Source organism: Salvelinus alpinus, chromosome 1 (genome assembly GCF_045679555.1).
Source record: "Salvelinus alpinus chromosome 1, SLU_Salpinus.1, whole genome shotgun sequence".
Taxonomy (NCBI): domain Eukaryota; kingdom Metazoa; phylum Chordata; class Actinopteri; order Salmoniformes; family Salmonidae; genus Salvelinus; species Salvelinus alpinus.
The window spans coordinates 101,661,224-101,681,886 of NC_092086.1; the positions used below are offsets into that span (position 1 = coordinate 101,661,224).

Here is a 20,663-nt window from a genome sequence, read left to right on the forward strand (position 1 = left end):
CCCAGCCAACAGCGAGTTGCAGTAATCCAGACGGGAGATGACAAGTGCCTGGATTAGGACCTGCGCCGCTTCCTGTGTGAGGCAGGGTCGTACTCTGCGAATGTTGTAGAGCATGAACCTACAGGAACGGGTCACCGCCTTGATGTTAGTTGAGAACGACAGGGTATGATTCTCAATCAGAGACAATGATAGACAGCTGTCCCTGATTGAGAACCATACCCTACACCGAATACACCTAACCAACATTTCTCTTCGGTCTCCCTCCTCCAACAGCTCCATCGACTCCCCAACAGTCTCTGGCTCTCTCCTCGCCTCGACCGACAGCCCCTTGTGCCCCCTCCCAAAAATCTTGGGGTTTCTGTGGCCGCGGACCCTGGTGTCATCGCTGTCCTCCTATACTCCTTGGCGACTCCCGCCAAGGAAGGGTCTCGCATCCACCCATTATTTCCTCCCATGTCCAGCTCTCCTTTACCTCCATGGTACGCTGCTTGGTTCTGTAGTGGTGGGATATTCTGTCACGTTCGTCGTATACATAATAAGCGGACCAAGGCGCAGCGTGAGTAAAGTTCCACATATTTATTAAAGTGAACCTTCAAAAAACAACAAAGAATAAACGAACCTGAAGTTCGTAGTGCTCATAGCACTAAACCAAAACAAAACAATATCCCACAAACACAGGTGGGAAAAGGACCACACTAAGTATGATCCCCAATTAGAGGCAACGATCATCAGCTGCCTCCAATTGGGAACCATACTCACACCAACATAGAAATTCAAGACTAGAACACCCCCTAGTCACGTTCTGACCTATTGCACCATAGAGAACCCCAAGGGCTCTCTATGGTCAGGGCGTGACACTGGAGCATCAGCATTTGATTACAGGCTAAAAATGGCCAGAAACAAAGGACTTTCTTCTGAAACTCATCAGTCTATTCTTGTTCTGAGAAATTAAGGTTATTCCATGCGAGGAATTGCCAAGAAACTGAAGATCTGGGACAACGTTGTGTATTACTCCCTTCACAGAACAGAGCAAACTGTCTCTAACCAGAATAGAAAAGGAGTGGGAGGCCCCGGTGCACAACTGAGCAAGAGGACAAGTACATTAGAATGTCTAGTTTGAGAAACAGACGCCTCACAAGTCCTCAACTGGCAGCTTCATTAAATGATACCCATAAAACACCAGTCTCAACGTCAACAGTGAAGAGGCAACTACGGGATGCTGGCCTTCTAGGCAGAGTTCCTCTGTCCAGTGTCTGTGTTCTTTTGCCCATCTTAATCTTTTATTTTTATTGGCCAGTCTGAGATATGGCTTTTTCTTTGCAACTCTGCCTAGAAGGCCAGCATCCCGGAGTCGCCACTTCACTGTTGACGTTGAGACTGGTGTATTCTTGATAGACAAGCTCTAAACCAGGCAGGAACTTGTCCTCGTAGACCGATTAGGGTTTTCAATCTCTCCAAAAGAATGTGGTGAACGAAGAGCCTTGGTCTGACGCCAGAGCCTTGGTCTGTATCTTGATCTGGCTCACTCCCTCACTGAACTGTTGCATAAAAGGCATTTAGCTCGCGTCACTGGGCAGCTCACGTCTGGGTTTCCCTTTGTAATCCGTAATAGTTTTCAAGCCTTGCCACATCCGATGAGCGTCGGAGCCGGTGTAGTAGGATTAAATCTTAATCCTGTATTGACGCTTTGCTTGTTTGATGGATCATCTGAGGGCGTGCGGGATTCCTTTTAGGTGTCCGGATTAGTGTCCCGCTCCTTGAAAGCGGCAGCTCTAGCCTTTAGCTCGATGCAGATGTTGCCTGTAGTCCATGGCTTCTGGTTGGGATATGTACGTACGGTCACTGTGGGGACGACGTCGTCGATGCACTTCTTGATCAAACCGATGACTGAGGTGGTATACACCTCAATGCCATTGGATGAATCCCGGAACATATTCCAGTCTGTGCTAGCAAAACAGTCCTGTAGCGTAGCATCCGCGTCATCTGACCGCTTACGTATTGAGCGAGTCACTGGTACTTCCAGCTTTGGTTTTTGCTTGTAAGCAGGAATCAGGAGGATCGAATTATGGTCAGATTTGCCAAATGGAGGGTGAGTGAGAGCTTTGTATGCATATCTGTGTGTGGAGTAATGGTGGCCCTCTGGTTGCACATGTGAAAACCTGGTAAACCTGAAAACCCGGCCACTAGGAGTGCCGCTTCTGGGTGAGCATTTTCTTGTTTGCTTATGGCCTTATAGAGTTGGTTGAGTGCGGTCTTAGTGCCAGCATCGGTCTGTGGTGGTAAATAGACGGCCATGAATAATATAGATGAGAAATCTCTTAGTAGATAGTGTGGTCTACAGCTTATCATAAGGTACTCTACCTCAGGCGAGCAATACCTCGAGACTTCTTTAATATTAGACGTTGCGCACCAGCTGTTATTGACAAAAAGACACCCCCACCAGACGTAGCTTCTCTGTTCTTCCGGTGCATTGAAAATCCCTCCAGCTCTATATTATCTTTGTAGTCGTTCAGCCACGACTCGGTGAAACATAAGATATTACAGTTCTTTATGTCCTGTTGGTAGTGTTAGGTTCTTATTTTTCAGACGACATAACCCACGGACACTAGAGAAGCTTTAACCAAGTTTAATTCTTCCCAAAGGTTCTGTACAGCTGTAATCAGACAGCAAAACATTTCTCTCCAGTGGTTATATACATCCTACTTAACCTCTCTTGGGTACGTGAGACGTTAGCGTCCCACCTCTTCAACAGCCAGTGAAACTGCTGGGCGCCAAATTCAAATACAGAAATACAGAAATAAATTCAGAAAACAAAACATATTTTACATAGGTTTAAAGATTAACTTCTTGTGAATCCAACCACGGTGTCAGATTTAAAAAATGCTTTACGGCGAAAGCATACCTTACGATTATTTGAGAACATAGCCCACTTGACAAATCATTACAAACAGTTACCAGCCAAGTAGAACAGTTACACAAGTCAGAAATAGAGATACAATTAATCCCGTACCTTTGATGATCTTCATATGGTTGCACTCAGCAGACATTCATTTTCTCAATAAATGTTCCTTTTGTTCAAAAAAGTCTCTTTATATCCAAAAACCACAGTTTTGTTTGCGCGTTTTCTTCAGTAATCAACAGGCTCAAACGCAGTCAAAACAGGAAGACAAAAAAATCAAAATTGTATCCGTAAAGTTCATAGAAACATGTCAAACGATGTTTATATTCAATCCTCAGGTTGTTTTTAGCCTAAATAATCGATAATATTTCAACCGGACAATAACGTCGTCAATTTAAAAGGTTAACAAGAAACGCACTCTCTCGGTCTCGTGCATGAAAAAGCTCTGTGACACTTTAGGGTCCACTCATTCAGACTGCTCTTACTTCTTAATTTTTCAGAATACAAGCCTGAAACAATTTCTAAAGACTGTTGACATCTAGTGGAAGGCATAGAAACTGCAATTTGAGTCCTAAGTCAATGGATACTGTAATGGCATTGAATAGAAAACTAGAAAACCCCCAAAAAACTACTTCCTGAATGGATTTTTCTCAGGTATTTGCCTGCCAAATCAGTTCTGTTATACTCACAGACACTATTTTAACAGTTTTGGAAACTTTAGAGTGTTTTCCATCCAAATCGACCAGTTATATGCATATCATATCTTCTGGGCCCGAGAAGCAGGCAGTTTAATTTGGGCATGCATTTCATCCAAAATTCCGAATGCTGCCCCCTACCCTAGAGAAGTTAAGACACTCCCTCTCTCCAATCCTTAGTTTATGCCCAAGAGAAAGAAGGTAACCATATACTAACCCTGATTACTCCCTTAAGGGGAACTGACCTCACCCCTCACCTCCTGACCTCAACCCCTTCTTCACCTAATCCACAGATATCCATCTGTCTTCCCTATATCAACACATCGCTCTCCTCTCCTCCATCAAACACATTCCAAAGCATTCTGGCTTTCTACAGAGAACCCTTAAATCAAATCACATTTATTTATATAGCCCTTCTTACATCAGCTGATATCTCAAAGTGCTGTACAGAAACCCAGCCTAAAACCCCAAATAGCAAGCAATGCAGGTGTAGAAACACAGTGGCTAGGAAAAACTCCCTAGAAAGGCCAAAACCTAGGAAGAAACCTAGAGAGGAACCAGGCTATGAGGGGTGGCCAGTCCTCTTCTGGCTGTGCCGGGTGGAGATTATAATAGAACATGGCCAAGATGTTCAAATGTTCAGAAATGACCAGCATGGTCAAATAATAATAATCACAGTAGTTGTCGAGAGTGCAGCAAGTCAGCACCTCAGGAGTAAATGTCAGTTGGCTTTTCATAGCCGATCATTAAGAGTATCTCTACCGCTCCTGCTGTCTCTAGAGAGTTGAAAACAGCAGGTCTGGGACAGGTAGCACGTCCGGTGAACAGGTCAGGGTTCCATAGCCGCAGGCAGAACAGTTGAAACTGGAGCAGCAGCACGGCCAGGTGGACTAGGGACAGCAAGGAGTCATCAGTTCTGAGACATGGTCCTAGGGCTCAGGTCCTCCGAGAGAGAGAGAGAATTAGAGAGAGCATACTTAAATTCACACAGGACACCGGATAAGACAGGAGAAGTCCTCCAGATATAACAAACTGACCCTAGCCCCCCGACACATAAACTACTGCAGCATAAATACTGGAGGCTGAGACAGGAGGGGTCAGGAGACACTGTGGCCCCATCCGATGATACCCCCGGACAGGGCCAAACAGGAAGGATATAACCCCACCCACTTTGCCAAAGCACAGCCCTCACACCACTAGAGGGATATCTTCAACCACCAACTTACCATCCTGAGACAAGGCCGAGTATAGCCCACAAAGATCTCCGCCACGGCACAAAGATCTCCGCCACGGCACAACCCAAGGGGGGGCGCCAACCCAGACAGGAAGACCACGTCAGTGACTCAACCCACTCAAGTGACGCACCCCTCCTAGGGACGGCATGAAAGAGCACCAGTAAGCCAGTGACTCAGCCCCCTAACTTCTGACACAAAACCCATTCTCTTCCACTCTTTCTATTCAAGGCTTCTTCTCTATAATTTATTTAATATCTCAATGTTCAAAGTTTAGCCGATTCCAACAGTAGGATAATCGTAATCGTGCGTCATCAATTGTATTTTCCAATGATTGCATGTTATCAAGTAGAATTGATGGCAGTGGGAGTTTACTCGCTCGCCTACGGATTCTCAAAAGGCAACCGATCGGCGTCCTCTTTTCCTCCGTCTTTTCTTCACGCAAATGACGGGGATCTGGGCCTGTTCCCGGGAGAACAGTATATTTTTCTCATTGGACTCGTTAAAGGAAAAATCTTCTTCCAGTTCGTTTTGAATAATCCCACTTCTGATGTTCAAAGTTCTTTTCAGTCATAAGAGACATTATGTACAAAATAAGTAAAACAAATAAGTTACAAACCACGCAATTTTCTTTCTTTTTTAAATAGCACAATTGGTTATTGGCATGTAAAACGTCAGCCATCCTCTTCGGCGCCATCTTAACAGATCCTGTGTGTTTTTCCAATGCCTCGCAAAGGGCACCTATTGAATATTCCTTTGAGCATGGTGAAGTTAATTACACTTTGGATGGTGTATTAATATACCCATTCGCTATTTATTTGATTCATTTATTTTGTTTAACCTTTATTTAACTAGGCAAGCCAGTTAAGAACAAATTCTTATTGACAATGACGGCCTACCAAAAGGCGAAAGGTCTCTTGCGGGGACGTGTGCTCAGATTAAAAATAAAATTATCGGACAAAACACACATCACGACAAGACTACATAAAGAGAGACCTAAGACAGCAACACAGCATGGTAGCATGGTAGCAACACTAAAAACAGGTGTCCTTCCTAACTCAGTTTCCAGAGTGGAAGGAAACTGCTCAGGGATTTCACCATGATGCCAATGGGGACTTTAAAACAGTTAGAGTGTAATGGCTGTGATAGGAGAAAACTGAGGATGGATCAACAACATTGTTGGTACTCCACAATACTAACCTAAATGACAGAGTGAAAAGAAGGAAGCCTGTACAGAATACACCTTTACAGCAGATCAATAACTAAAACACAAGGCCAAATACTGGAGTTGCTTACCAAGATGACATTGAATGTCAGTGGCCTGGTTACAGTTTTTACTTAAATCTGCTTAAAAATCTGTGGCAAGACTTGAAAATGGTAGTCTAGCAATGATCAACAACCAACTTGACAGAGCTTGAAGAATTTGAAAAATAATAATGTGCAAATCTTGTACAATCCAGGTGTGCAAAGCTCTTAGAGTTTTCACTTTGTCATTATGAGGTATTGTGTGTAGATGGGTGATAATATATATATATACAGTGGGGAGAACAAGTATTTGATACACTGCCGATTTTGAAGGTTTTCCTACTTACAAAGCATGTAGAGGTCTGTAATTTGTATCATAGGTACAATTCAACCGTGAGAGACGGAATCTAAAACAAAAATGCAGAAAATCACATTGTATGATTTTTAAGTAATTAATTTTCATTTTATTGCATGACATAAGTATTTGATACATCAGAAAAGCAGAACTTAATATTTGCTACAGAAACCTTTGTTTGCAATTACAGAGATCATACGTTTCCTGTAGTTCTTGACCAGGTTTGCACACACTGCAGCAGGGATTTTGGCCCACTCCTCCATGCAGACCTTCTCCAGATCCTTCAGGTTTCGGGGCTGTCGCTGGGCAATACAGACTTTCAGCTCCCTCCAAAGATTTTCTATTGGGTTCAGGTCTGGAGAATGGCTAGGCCACTCCAGGACCTTGAGATGCTTCTTACGGAGCCACTCCTTAGTTGCCCTGGCTGTGTGTTTCGGGTCGTTGTCATGCTGGAAGACCCAGCCACGACCCATCTTCAATGCTCTTATTGAGGGAAGGAGGTTGTTGGCCAAGATCTCGCGATACATGGCCCTATCCATCCTCCCCTCAATACGGTGCAGTCGTCCTGTCCCCTTTGCAGAAAAGCATCCCCAAAGAATGATGTTTCCACCTCCATGCTTCACGGTTGGGATGGTGTTCTTGGGGTTGTACTCATCCTTCTTCTTCCTCCAAACACGGCGAGTGGAGTTTAGACCAAAAAGCTCTATTTTTGTCTCATCAGACCACATGACCTTCTCCCATTCCTCCTCTGGATCATCCAGATGGTCATTGGCAAACTTCAGACGGGCCTGGACATGTGCTGGCTTGAGCAAGGAGACCTTGCGTGCGCTGCAGGATTTTAATCCATGACGGCGTAGTGTATTACTAAGGGTTTTCTTTGAGACTGTGGTCCCAGCTCTCTTCAGGTTATTGACCAGGTCCTGCTGTGTAGTTCTGGGCTGATCCCTCACCTTCCTCATGATCATTGATGCCCCACGAGGTGAGATCTTTAATGGAGCCCCAGACCGAGGGTGATTGACCGTCATCTTGAACTTCTTCCATTTTCTAATAATTGCGCCAACAGTTGTTGCCTTCTCACCAAGCTGCTTGCCTATTGTCCTGCAGCCCATCCCAGCCTTGTGCAGGTCTACAATTTTATCCCTGATGTCCTTACACAGCTATCTGGTCTTGGCCATTGTGGAGAGGTTGGAGTCTGTTTGATTGAGTGTGTGGAGAGGTGTCTTTTATACAGGTAACGAGTTCAAACAGGTGCAGTTAATACAGGTAATGAGTGGAGAAGAGGAGGGCTTCTTAAAGAAAAACTAACAGGTCTGTGAGAGCTGGAATTCTTACTGGTTGGTAGGTGATCAAATACTTATGTCATGCAATAAAATGCAAATGAATTACTTAAAAATCATACAATGTGATTTTCTGGAATTTTGTTTTAGATTCCGTCTCTCACAGTGTAAGTGTACCAATGATAAAAATTACAGACCTCTACATGCTTTGGAAGTAGGAAAACCTGCTAAATCGGCAGTGTATCAAATACTTGTTCTCCCCACTGTATATATACAGTGGGGAGAACAAAAACCCAGAAAATCACATTGTATGATTTTTAAGTAATTAATTAGCATTTTATTGCATGACATGAGTATTTGATCACCTACCAACCAGTAAGAATTCCGGCTCTCACAGACCTGTTAATTTTTCTTTAAGAAGCCCTCCTGTTCTCCACTCATTACCTGTATTAACTGCACCTGTTTGAACTCGTTACCTGTATAAAAGACACCTGTCCACACACTCAATCAAACAGACTCCAACCTCTCCACAATGGCCAAGACCAGAGAGCTGTGTAAGGACATCAGGGATAAAATTGTAGACCTGCACAAGGCTGGGATGGGCTACAGGACAATAGGCAAGCAGCTTGGTGAGAAGGCAACAACTGTTGGTGCAATTATTAGAAAATGGAAGAAGTTCAAGATGACGGACAATCACCCTCGGTCTGGGGCTCCATGCAAGATCTCACCTCGTGGGGCATCAATGATCATGAGGAAGGTGAGGGATCAGCCCAGAACTACACGGCAGGACCTGGTCAATGACCTGAAGAGAGCTGGGACCACAGTCTCAAAGAAAACCATTAGTTACACACTACGCCGTCATGGATTAAAATCCTGCAGCGCACGCAAAGTCCCACTGCTCAAGCCAGTGCATGTCCAGGCCTGTCTGAAGTTTGCCAATGACCATCTGGATGATCCAGAGGAGAAATGGAAGAAGGTCATGTGGTCTGATGAGACAAAAATAGAGCTTTTTGGTCTAAACTCCACTCGCCATGTTTGGAGGAAGAAGAGGGATGAGTACAACCCCAAGAACACCATCCCAACCGTGAAGCATGGAGGTGGAAACATCATTCTTTGGGGATGCTTTTCTGCAAAGGGGACAGGACGACTGCACCGTATTGAGGGGAGGATGGATGGGGCCATGTATCGTGAGATTTTGGCCAACACACCTCCTTCCCTCAGTAAGAGCATTGAAGATGGGTCGTGGCTGGGTCTTCCAGCATGACAACGACCCGAAACACACAGCCAGGGCAACTAAGGAGTGGCTCCGTAAGAAGCATCTCAAGGTCCTGGAGTGGCCTAGCCAGTGTCCAGACCTGAACCCAATAGAAAATCTTTGGAGGGAGCTGAAAGTCCGTATTGCCCAGCGACATCCCCGAAACCTGAAGGATCTGGAGAAGGTCTGTATGGAGGAGTGGGCCAAAATCCCTGCTGCAGTGTGTGCAAACCTGGTCAAGAACTACAGGAAACATATGATCTCTGTAATTGCAAACAAAGGTTTCTGTACCAAATATTAAGTTCTGCTTTTCTGATGTATCAAATACTTATGTCATGCAATAAAATGCAAATTATTACTTAGAAATCATACAATGTGATATTCTGGATTTTTGTTTTAGATTCCGTCTCTCACAGTTGAAGTGTACCTATGATAAACATTACAGACCTCTACATGCTTTGTAAGTAGGAAAACCTGCAAAATCGGCAGTGTATCAAATACTTGTTCTCCCCACTGTATGTATATATATATATACACTGCTCAAAAAAATAAAGGGAACACTTAAACAACACAATGTAACTCCAAGTCAATCACACTTCTGTGAAATCAAACTGTCCACTTAGGAAGCAACACTGATTGACAATAAATTTCACATGCTGTTGTGCAAATGGAATAGACAAAAGGTGGAAATTATAGGCAATTAGCAAGACACCCCCAATAAAGGAGTGGTTCTGCAGGTGGTGACCACAGACCACTTCTCAGTTCCTATGCTTCCTGGCTGATGTTTTGGTCACTTTTGAATGCTGGCGGTGCTTTCACTCTAGTGGTAGCATGAGACGGAGTCTACAACCCACACAAGTGGCTCAGGTAGTGCAGCTCATCCAGGATGGCACATCAATGCGAGCTGTGGCAAGAAGGTTTGCTGTGTCTGTCAGCGTAGTGTCCAGAGCATGGAGGCGCTACCAGGAGACAGGCCAGTACATCAGGAGACGTGGAGGAAGCCGTAGGAGGGCAACAACCCAGCAGCAGGACCGCTACCTCCGCCTTTGTGCAAGGAGGAGCAGGAGGAGCACTGCCAGAGCCCTGCAAAATGACCTCCAGCAGGCCACAAATGTGCATGTGTCTGCTCAAACGGTCATAAACAGACTCCATGAGGGTGGAATGAGGGCCCGACGTCCACAGGTGGGGGTTGTGCTTACAGCCCAACACCGTGCAGGACTTTTGACATTTGCCAGAGAACACCAAGATTGGCAAATTCGCCACTGGCGCCCTGTGCTCTTCACAGATGAAAGCAGGTTCACACTGAGCATGTGACAGACCTGACAGAGTCTGGAGACGCCGTGGAGAACGTTCTGCTGCCTGCAACATCCTCCAGCATGACTGGTTTGGCGGTGAGTCAGTCATGGTGTGGGGTGGCATTTCTTTGGGGGGCCGCACAGCCCTCCATGTGCTCGCCAGAGGTAGCCTGACTGCCATTAGGTACCGAGATGAGATCCTCAGACCCCTTGTGATACCATATGCTGGTGCGGTTGGCCCTGGGTTCCTCCTAATGCAAGACAATGCTAGACCTCATGTGGCTGCAGTGTGTCAGCAGTTCCTGCAAGAGGAAGGCATTGATGCTATGGACTGGCCTGCCCGTTCCCCAGACCTGAATCCAATTGAGCACATCTGGGACATCATGTCTCGCTCCATCCACCAACGCCACGTTACACCACAGACTGTCCAGGAGTTGGCGGATGCTTTAGTCCAGGTCTGGGAGGAGATCCCTCAGGAGACCATCCGCCACCTCATCAGGAGCATGCCCTGGCGTTGTAGGGAGGTCATACAGGCACGTGGAGGCCACACACACTACTGAGCCTCATTTTGACTTGTTTTAAGGACATTACATCAAAGTTGGATCAGCCTGTAGTGTGGTTTTCCACTTTAATTTTGAGTGTGACTCCATGGGTTGATAAATTTGATTTCCATTGATAATTCTTTCTGTGATTTTGTTGTCAGCACATTCAACTATGTAAAGAAAAAAGTATTTAATAATAATATTTCATTCATTCAGATCTAGGATGTGTTATTTTAGTGTTCCCTTTATTTTTTTGAGCAGTGTATATATATATATATATATATTTAGTCCATTTTGAATCCAGGCTGTACCACAGCAAAATGTGGAATACGTTAATGGGTTTGAATCCTTCCTGAAGACACTGTACATGCTAGAAATGTTGTATTGATATCTGATTTAACAATTCACTTTTTATGTTCCTGCAGTGCACAATATGTCATATTGTACATCTATAGGAGCTTTAAAAGTGCCTTTCTCCAGACTATATACATATCAGGTTATCTACAGATCACAGCTTTCAGATGAGATGACTAGTCTGCTGTTACAGTACTTGATCTTGATGTTTATAAGATGATTAATCTCTACATATAACATCAATGTCAGATCATCCTGACAGTATATTTCCTTCACCACTTAACCACTACTAAGAGCAGGAGTTCTACAGGGCAGAAACATGCATTCACTAATTGGTACCGCTAATCTTGTCTCACCTAATGCTGTAACAGAGACAGGTCTGAGTTTATTAAAGAATACTAGTTGTCTAAATCCAGATGCCCTCTATTGCCATGTATGGGAAGTTGGAAATCAGTCAGCTGTAAAGAGGTTTCAGATTTCTTTACATATTTGTCCACTTAGGTATGTTAGTTTTTAGTCATACCCTGCTGTGTTTACCAGGTCAAATAGTGCCTTTTGCTGGTGTGGAGTTGGGTAAGGTTTGTTATTCCCGGACTGTCTGTGAGTTGTCTTCTGTTACAACATTCCCAAAATGTAATGTTGTAACATAATTTAACATTTTTATTAGTCATATGTACAGGATACACACGGTATACACCATCCAACGAAATGCTTACTTGCAGCTTCTTTCTTCGACAATGCAACAACAATAAGAAATAAGAAAAGATTAGAATACGAATATAAAGTAAATTGCTTAGTGGAATAGGATAATAATTTTTGCAGAAGTATAATACAGGAAAGCAGAATTTATAGTAAAATATTTATACATGTATCAGGGAATGGGGTACTGGGGGGCAAGTGTTTAAATGTAAAAGGGGTGATAGACTTCAAAGGGGTATGAGACCGTGATCGTCTTGGAATTTGACTTTATGTTAATTGGCCAGGCCAATGTACATGGTCACCAACAGAACCGTTGGGGGGGATTGGCACATATCAAACTCAAAAGAAACAGTTGGTTTTTCTCTGCAACTTCACTATTAACATTACACTTCGTTATTATCAGTAGCATTTCATTATAATTATAATTATTATTCAAGTTATTACCTCTAAATATTAGTCTAGTATACAAATTAAGGAATGTCAGATAGGAGAGGAATTCCGAAAAAATACAGATCCCGATATTGACGCACTAAACCATTCACACCAAGTTCGATGTGTTTTACCCTCCACTTTTCCGAACAATTTGCATAAGGTCACCAACGTTTCTACGGTCATTCTCTGTGGCAATTTGTTGTTCAAAGTGGCTAGAGAGGATGGATGCAGTAATGAGAGAAACCATATACTACTGGAAAAATAATATGCTGCTGAAAAGATTAGAATATGGGCTATGCATCCTATAGGATGAATCATGAAAGGAGCTTGGCTACGTTTCAGTCTGTTGCACCCCATTTAATAAGAGAAGAAATGCAAAACTGTCTCCTGTCATCATTCCTAGCACATATGCTGACAAGACACAGCTTTTTTTCTATCTGATTAAAGAGATGAAGTCCAGACAGTCTAGGCCTATTTCAGGGAAACTTTCTGAATGGATATAGAGAATTAGTGAACTCATACATGCTCACCCACCCACCTAAAATGACCCATCAATCAAAGCCACCTGCAGCACATCTCACTCAGACACGTAAGCAAATCAAATTTGTCCTTTCCGAAAAACGTATTAAAAACTTAGCTTCAAATCCTTTCTGTAGGATAGGAAAAAAATTGTCTACATTATAGGATGATGCTACATCAATGTAGCCTATCATATAAATTGCAGAGAAAGGTTTTACGGGTGATATTCACCGAGTGTACAAAAGATTAGGAACACCTTCCTAATATTGAGTTGCACCCCCTTTTGCCCTCAGACCAGCCTCAATTCATTGGGGCATGGACTCTACAAGGTACCGAAAGCGTTCCACAGTGATGCTGGCCCATGTCGACTCCAATGCTTCTCACAGTTGTGTCAAGTTGGCAGGATGTCCTTAAAGTGGTGGACCATTCTTGACACACCATCCCCCATTCAAAGGCACTTCAATATTTTGGCTTGCCCATTGGCTTGCCAATTCACCCTCTGAATTGCATACAATCCACGTCTCAGTTGTCTCAGAGCTTAAAAATCCTTATTTAACCTGTCTCCTCCCCATCATCTACACTGAGTGAAGTGGATTAAACAGTTGACATCAATAAGGGATCATAGCTTTCACCTGAATTCACCTGGTCAGTCTATGTCATGGAAAGAGCAGGTGTTCCTAATGTTTTGTACTCTCAGTGTATAGAGGCAACCTGATGATCAGCCTGTCCATAGCCTAATGATCAGCCTGTCCATAGCCTAATGATCAGCATGTCCATAGCCTAATGATCAGCCTGTCCATAGCCTAATGATCAGCCTGTCCATAGCCTAATGATCAACCTGTCCATAGCCTAATGATCAACCTGTCAATAGCATAATGATCAGCCTGTCCATAGTCTAATGATCAACGTGTCCATTGATCAACTGGATCAATTTTAGTAAAGCAATGGCTGGTTATGTTGACACTACATTTTGAGAGAGTGCTTTATCTAAATTTGTGCAACCACTTATTGATAAGGGTAAACTCCAGCTGATATTTATTTTCTTCTGTCTTTTAGAGTTGCCTATAGCACAGGTGGTCTAGGCCTATATTCACTTTAGCAGGCCTATAATATATAGCCTATTACCGTAATTTCCGGACTATAAGCCGCTACTTTTTTCCCACGCTATGAACCTCGTGGTTTATACAATGACGCGGCTAATTTATGATTTTTAATTTTTTTCACAAGATTCACGCCGCCAAAAAACTGAGCACCGTCACATAATGTGACGTAAATCGAGCACGCTCAAACTTCCCATCATTCTGATTACGGTAGTCATTTTGTCACCCTCATCATGGCAAAGACACGGAGAAATGCATATGATGCAGCTTTCAAGTTGAAGGCGATCGATCTGGTTGTTGGAAAAGGAAATAGAGCTGCTGCACGGGAGCTTGGCCTTAATGAGTCGATGATAAGACGTTGGAAACAGCAGCGTGAGGAACTGACTCAGTGCAAAAAGACAACAAAAGCTTTCAGAGAAGAAAAGCAGATGGCCCGAACTAGAAAATGAGCTTGAAGACTTGGTCAACACACAGAGAGCAGACGGCCGAGGTGTTTCAACTGTGCAGATCCGACTGAAAGCCAAAACAATCGCCACCGCAATGAAGTTTGACTTTCTTGGTAGGCTACTGTTTACTGCTATTTTTTTAATTTTTGTTACAAGCCGTGTTTCGTTAAAGCCTATTTATTTTTGTTACAAGCCGTGTTTCGTTTAAAGGCGGTGTAAAGTTAATTTGTTTCAATGTACCGGTAGGCACTTGCGGCTTATAGACATGTGCGGTTTATTTATGTACAAAATACATATTTTAAAAAAATTCAGTGGGTACGGCTTATATTCAGGTGCGCTTAATAGTCCAGCAATTACGGTATATACTAGGTGGTTTGAGCACTGAATGCTGATTGGCTGACAACCGTGGTATATTTAAGCAATAAGGCCCAAGGAGGTGTGGTATATGGCCAATATACCACGGGTAAGGGCTGTTCTTAGGCACGACGTAACGCAAAGTTCCTGGACACAGCCCTTAGCCGTTAATAGCTTAATGCTATTATAAACTGGGCACCAACGTAATTAGAGCAGTAAAAATCTATGTTTTTTTCATACCCATGGTATACGTCTGATATACCATTTCTGTCAGCCAATCAGCATTCAGGGCTCGAACCACCCAGTTTATAACAGACTGTATACCAGTCCGTATACTAATGGATTAGCTGCTGGTGCATCAAACAAATGTTGGAAAGAGGAGGAGATGTACACAGATTAAGTTAGCAAATCAATTGCTTATAATAATTAGTCAAGTTTATATACATGTTAATATATATTTTTTTTTAAGTAGGCCTATTTAAATGGTTTTGACTGTTATTTTATTTTCATGGCGGTCTTTATCCGTAACCGTCAGTTACACGGTTATTCAATACCCATCACAGTCCTACCCCTCTGCTCTTTCTGCAGGTGATCTATGCATACCTCTACACTACACTCACGTGGCAGTGTAGAGATGGTAGAACCCATAAGAACTAACAACATAGCTTAACTTTGAAATAGCTTAGGAAAGGACACCATGGAATAGCATCTCCTACCATTCATATACTTCAAAACCTCTTGGCCTTGTGAAATATCTGTCTATTATAGAAATCTTGACTTATGATGACACTTCTATTGAAGGATCATGGCCCTAAAAAAAACTGAATTGATGCGAGCTACCAGACCAGACAGTTTATTTCAAAGGAGCACATACAGGTGCGCTATCTTAATTTGACCCTGCTTCTCACAGCAGGAAAATAATCCTGCAGCAACTGGAAACGTAAATTATTATGTGGATTATTACATTTTTGTAGGGGTTGGGGCAAATCAAGTCATTAGAGCACATTTTTAAGTGGAAATTACAAACTTTAGATTTTGCATTTCCTGCCATGCAGGAAAATTCTATGTGACAAAAGAGTGATCAAATTAAGATGTCAGATTTGTAAAGCTCAGTACATGCGTCATGCACCTTACTTTCCCTCCTCCTCCTTTCTCTGTCTGTCTGTCTGTCTGTCTGTCTGTCTGTCTGTCTGTCTGTCTGTCTGTCTGTCTGTCTGTCTGTGTCTGTGTGTGTGTGTGTGTGTGTGTGTGTGTGTGTGTGTGTGTGTGTGTGTGTGTGTGTGGTGTGCGTGCGTGCGCGTGTGTGTGCGTGCGTGGAGAGAATAGATACTCTTTCCCCCGGTTCATAACTCTTCTCTTTCAGACTGAGCCTCCCATCATCCTAACAGTTAAGCCAGTGCCTTAACCCTACGAATAGATGGAAGTGAATGGGTGCATGGCTGCTATAATCAAGCCTGTGTGTATGAGCATGCCAGGCAGGGTAGGACAGAGTCAGTGAGGCCAGCCAGTAACCTCCAGAAGGAACACACAGCCCCCACTATGAGGTCAGGCTGGAGCCCTGTACATCTTGACAGTCAGTCAGGATTACAAATGAGGGAAATTCGTTGTGAAAATGGACTGCAACTGAGTTTAGGACATTAGTCATTTTCGGTGCATTTCAAACGTTCATGGGCTCTGGTGAAATTCATGCCCATGTAAATCTCTGCAGAGAAACTTTCATTTGAGGAATTGATTTCATGGTTTAGGTGCAGGGGGATGCTGGCTTCCCTAGGCATTGTGTTATCACAGAAATATGATCCAATGCTTTCAGGTGAGAAAGCAAAGGATAAGCAAAAGCGTTTCGAACTGAATGACTGTCGTGTCATGACTGGCCACGGTCTTCAAGGTTGAAAATATGTTGAAAGTGAAACAATCTTCTGTTGATGGTGTTGAAACAGAGCCCTGGTGCAGCATGCCTAATGAAATGTGTGGGATTAAGGATTAAGCCTAAATGGGATAATCACCCTCTATACTAGAGGTTACCAGAGAGACATGGCTGGCTGCGTTCACAGGCTGAATTGCGTTAGGTTCACGGTGGAGTAAAACCAACGAACAGCTATGACGTCTTTCATCTTTTATGCTAATTGTCTACAACGGGTAAGGGGCTGTGGTTTTCGCCACACAGGATTTGAACAGTAATGATTCAGTAATAGATATATTCAACTGTGAATGAGAAGCATTAACCTCTGTAATGTTTTATATCTCTCTCTGCTCAGGCCCATGAATGGAGCAAAAATGATGAGCGCCTCATGGCAGCTGTGGAACATGGGGAGGTAGAGAAGGTGGCCTCCCTCCTCACCAAGAAAGGAGCCAGCGCGTTCAAACTGGACAGTGAGGGCAAGTCAGCGTGAGTATCAAGGGTTGAGGGACAGGGTTTGGTCAGACACAGATTAGAAACAGGGAATTGGGACCGCTTAGGATGTGTGTTGTGCAAACTGAATTAAGGGACATTGTGGAATATCAGTATAGTAATGTTTACTGTTAAAATCAATCACATTTCTGCTCATCTTCCCTGAAACATCTAACATTCCAATATTGATACCGTTTCAGTGCAGCAGTGAAGTTACAGTACTTAGATATTCCCTCAAAATTCTATGATGACACATCTACAATAGTTGATAGTGATAGAATTGCCCCCAGGCAACTGTTCAGATCGATAAGCCATAGTCCTTGTCACTATTGGAGATGCTACTGTACTGAACTGAACTGCCCTAGATACAGTACCTTGAGACGACTTCTGTTGAAGGAGGAATCAGTCATGTGGAGTTAGATTAGTTTGAGATTTTATCATGGTTAGAGAAAGTAAAAAAAATAAATTAAAAAAAGTTAGGCAAATCACTGGTTCTTATTGACTGCACCGACAATGAGTTGCTAAGTATAGCACAATAGAAATATAATTATATGCTATTTAATTACTTGAGTCATGTCATCAGTCATCTCCTTTATTCTTTCTCCTTTTGGTTTTTGCTTTGCCCTTCCTCTTATTCCATAATGAATATGTGCTAAAAGCTAAATTGCATTATATTGTAACACGTATGAATGTCAACAGGAATTCCTGTTCTATTTTAGTGTCTTACTCCATGTGCACAGACCTGTGATGGTCAATGGCCTTTCATTGATAACCTATAAAAAATATATACAATTTCCATAATGTACAGTAGGCATGGTCTCCTTTGTGTGTTTAAGAAGCTCCCAATTATTACACAGCATGATTGTGTCCTGATATTTTCCTGATTTCTATAGGCTCTGAATGGATGTGACCGCCATGCTTCCTAACTGGACCTGATAATGTTCATGTTTGACCTCTTTCTGACTGCTACAGATAGAGCTGCACTGCCAGAGACTAGTGAAAGTCAACACCACTGACCTAGATATATTTAGTGATTTACTTTGAGGGGGAATCGCTCACAATGGGCAGCCACACAATGTGTCTTTTAAGTCACCCGTACGAAGAGACCATTGTTTACATCCCTGACCTTCCCAGGTTTCCCAGAAGGACACACACTGACTGGCATGGCATTCCCAAATGCAGGTTGACATTTATTGGGATGAATCTTGTCCTAGAGGCAGCACTGAGCGATTTCCTCTAGATGGGCCAAAATTGGCTATATATTGTTAAAAATTGTTGTTAAAAATCATGAAAACAAAAATTAGGAATTAAGTTAGCAGTGTGGTTAATTAAGGTTAAACTCAGATTGTATGGCTAGTGACTACCCTGCAGAGCTGCCTCCAATACATGAGTCATCCCAATAAATGCCAACATGCTTCGTAAACAGCCAGTGTCACCATGGAGAATTTGTGGATAATGATTGGAATGTATGGAAACTGCTGGTGTCTAAAAGCACAATACATTTCATGATTATTATTACAAAACACACATGCACACACACAGACAATTAGACAAAAACACAGGAATCATGCACGTCACCAATGTAGTCTGAATCATTAGGAAAATGTGCCTAATTCCATTCATTGCATGATGTGTTATTGCAAGAACAAAGACATCATCATTAATTAATACTGATTTATTGTCTTCTAGGAGTTAAATTGTGTCCTTCCACTAGTGCTTGTTATTATAAATGAATCATAATATAAAATCAAATTCAATTGTATTAGTCACATGCGCTGAATACAACAGGTGTAGACCTTACAGTGAAATGCTTACTTACAAGCCCCTAACCAACAATGTGGTTTAAAAAATACGAATAAGAATAAGAAATAAAAGTAACAAGTAGTTGAAGAGCAGCAGTAAAATAACAATAGCGAGGCTATATACAGGGCGTACCGGTACAGAGTCAATGTGCGCGGGCACCGGTTAGTCGAGGTAATTGAGGTAATATGTACATGTAGGTAGAGTTATTAAAGTGACTATGCATAGATAATAACAGAGAGTAGCAGCGGTGTAAAAGACGGGGGGGGGGCAATGCAAATAGTCTGTGTAGTCATTTGATTAGATGTTCAGGAGTTTTATGGCTTAGGGCTAGAAGCTATTTAGAAGCCTCTTGGACCTAGACTTGGCGCTCCGGTACCGCTTGCCATGCGGTATTTAAAAAAAATAAAAAAATATTTAACCTTTATTTAACCAGGTAGGCTAGTTGAGAACAAGTTCTCATTTACAACTGCGACCTGGCCAAGATAAAGCATAGCAGTGTGAACAGACAACAACACAGAGTTACACATGGAGTAAACAATAAACAAGTCAATAACACAGTAGGGAAAAAATGGGTCTATATACATTGTGTGCAAAAGGCATGAGGAGGTAGGCAATAAATAGGCCATAGGAGCGAATAATTACAATTTAGCAGATTAACACTGGAGTGATAAATCATCAGATGGTCATGTGCAAGTAGCAGAGAGAACAGTCTATGACTAGGGTGACTGGAGTCTTTGACAATTTTTAGGGCCTTCCTCTGACACCACCTGGTATAGAGGTCCTGGATGGCAGGAAGCTTGGTCCCAGTGATGTACTGTGCCGTACGCACTACCCTCTATAGTGCCTTGCGGTCGGAGGCCGAGCAGTTGCCATACCAGGCAGTGATGCAACCAGTCAGGATGCTCTCGATGGTGCAGCTGTAGAACCTTTTGATGATCTGAGGACCCATGCCAAATCTTTTCAGTCTCCTGAGGGGGAATAGGTTTTGTCGTGCCCTCTTCACGACTGTCTTGGTGTGCTTGGACCATTTTAGTTTGTTGGTGATGTGTACACCAATGAACTTGAAGCTCTCAACCTACTCCACTGCAGCCCCGTCAATGAGAATGGGGGCGTGCTCGGTCCTCTTTATCCTGTAGTCCACGATCATCTCCTTTGTCTTGATCACGTTGAGGGAGAGGTTGTTGTCCTGGCACCACACGGCAAGGGGTCTGACCTCCTCCCTGTAGGCTGTCTCGTCATTGTCGGTGATCAGGCCTACCACTGTTGTGTCGTCAGCAAAATGAATGATGGTGTTGGAGTCGTGCCTGACTGTGCAGTCATGAGTGAACAGGGAGCTTTGAGGGCACTATGGTGTTGAATGCTGAGCTGTAGTCAATGAACAGCATTCTCACATAGGTGTTCCTTTTGTCCAGGTGGGAAAGGGCATTGTGGAGTGCAATAGAGATTGCATCATCTGTGGATCTGTTAGGGCGGTATGCAAATTGGGGTGGGTCTAGGGTTTCCGGGATAATGGTGTTGATGTGAGCCATGACCATCCTTTCAAAGCACTTCAGGGCTACAGACGTAAGTGCTATGGGTCGGTAGTCATTTCGGCAGGTTACCTTAGTGTTCTTGGGCACAGGGACTATGGTGGTGTGCTTAAAGCATGTTGGTATTACACACTTGGACAGGGAGAGGTTGAAAATGAAGACAAAATGAAGACAATGTCAGTGAAGACATTTGCCATTTAGTTGTGCATGCTCACAGTACACGTTCTGGTAATCCGTCTTGTG

The 20,663-nt window shown here is 43.1% G+C and overlaps 1 protein-coding gene across 1 annotated transcript in view; it reads left to right on the forward strand.

Annotated features, from left to right (window-relative positions):
* Nucleotides 1-20,663, forward strand: part of LOC139536953 (ankycorbin-like) — an 85,602-nt gene that overhangs the window by 27,672 nt on the left and 37,267 nt on the right. Inside the window, exon 3 of the mRNA XM_071337720.1 lies at nt 16,955-17,085. Coding sequence (XP_071193821.1) covers nt 16,955-17,085 — 131 coding nt within the window. The remainder of the gene's footprint in view (nt 1-16,954; nt 17,086-20,663) is intronic.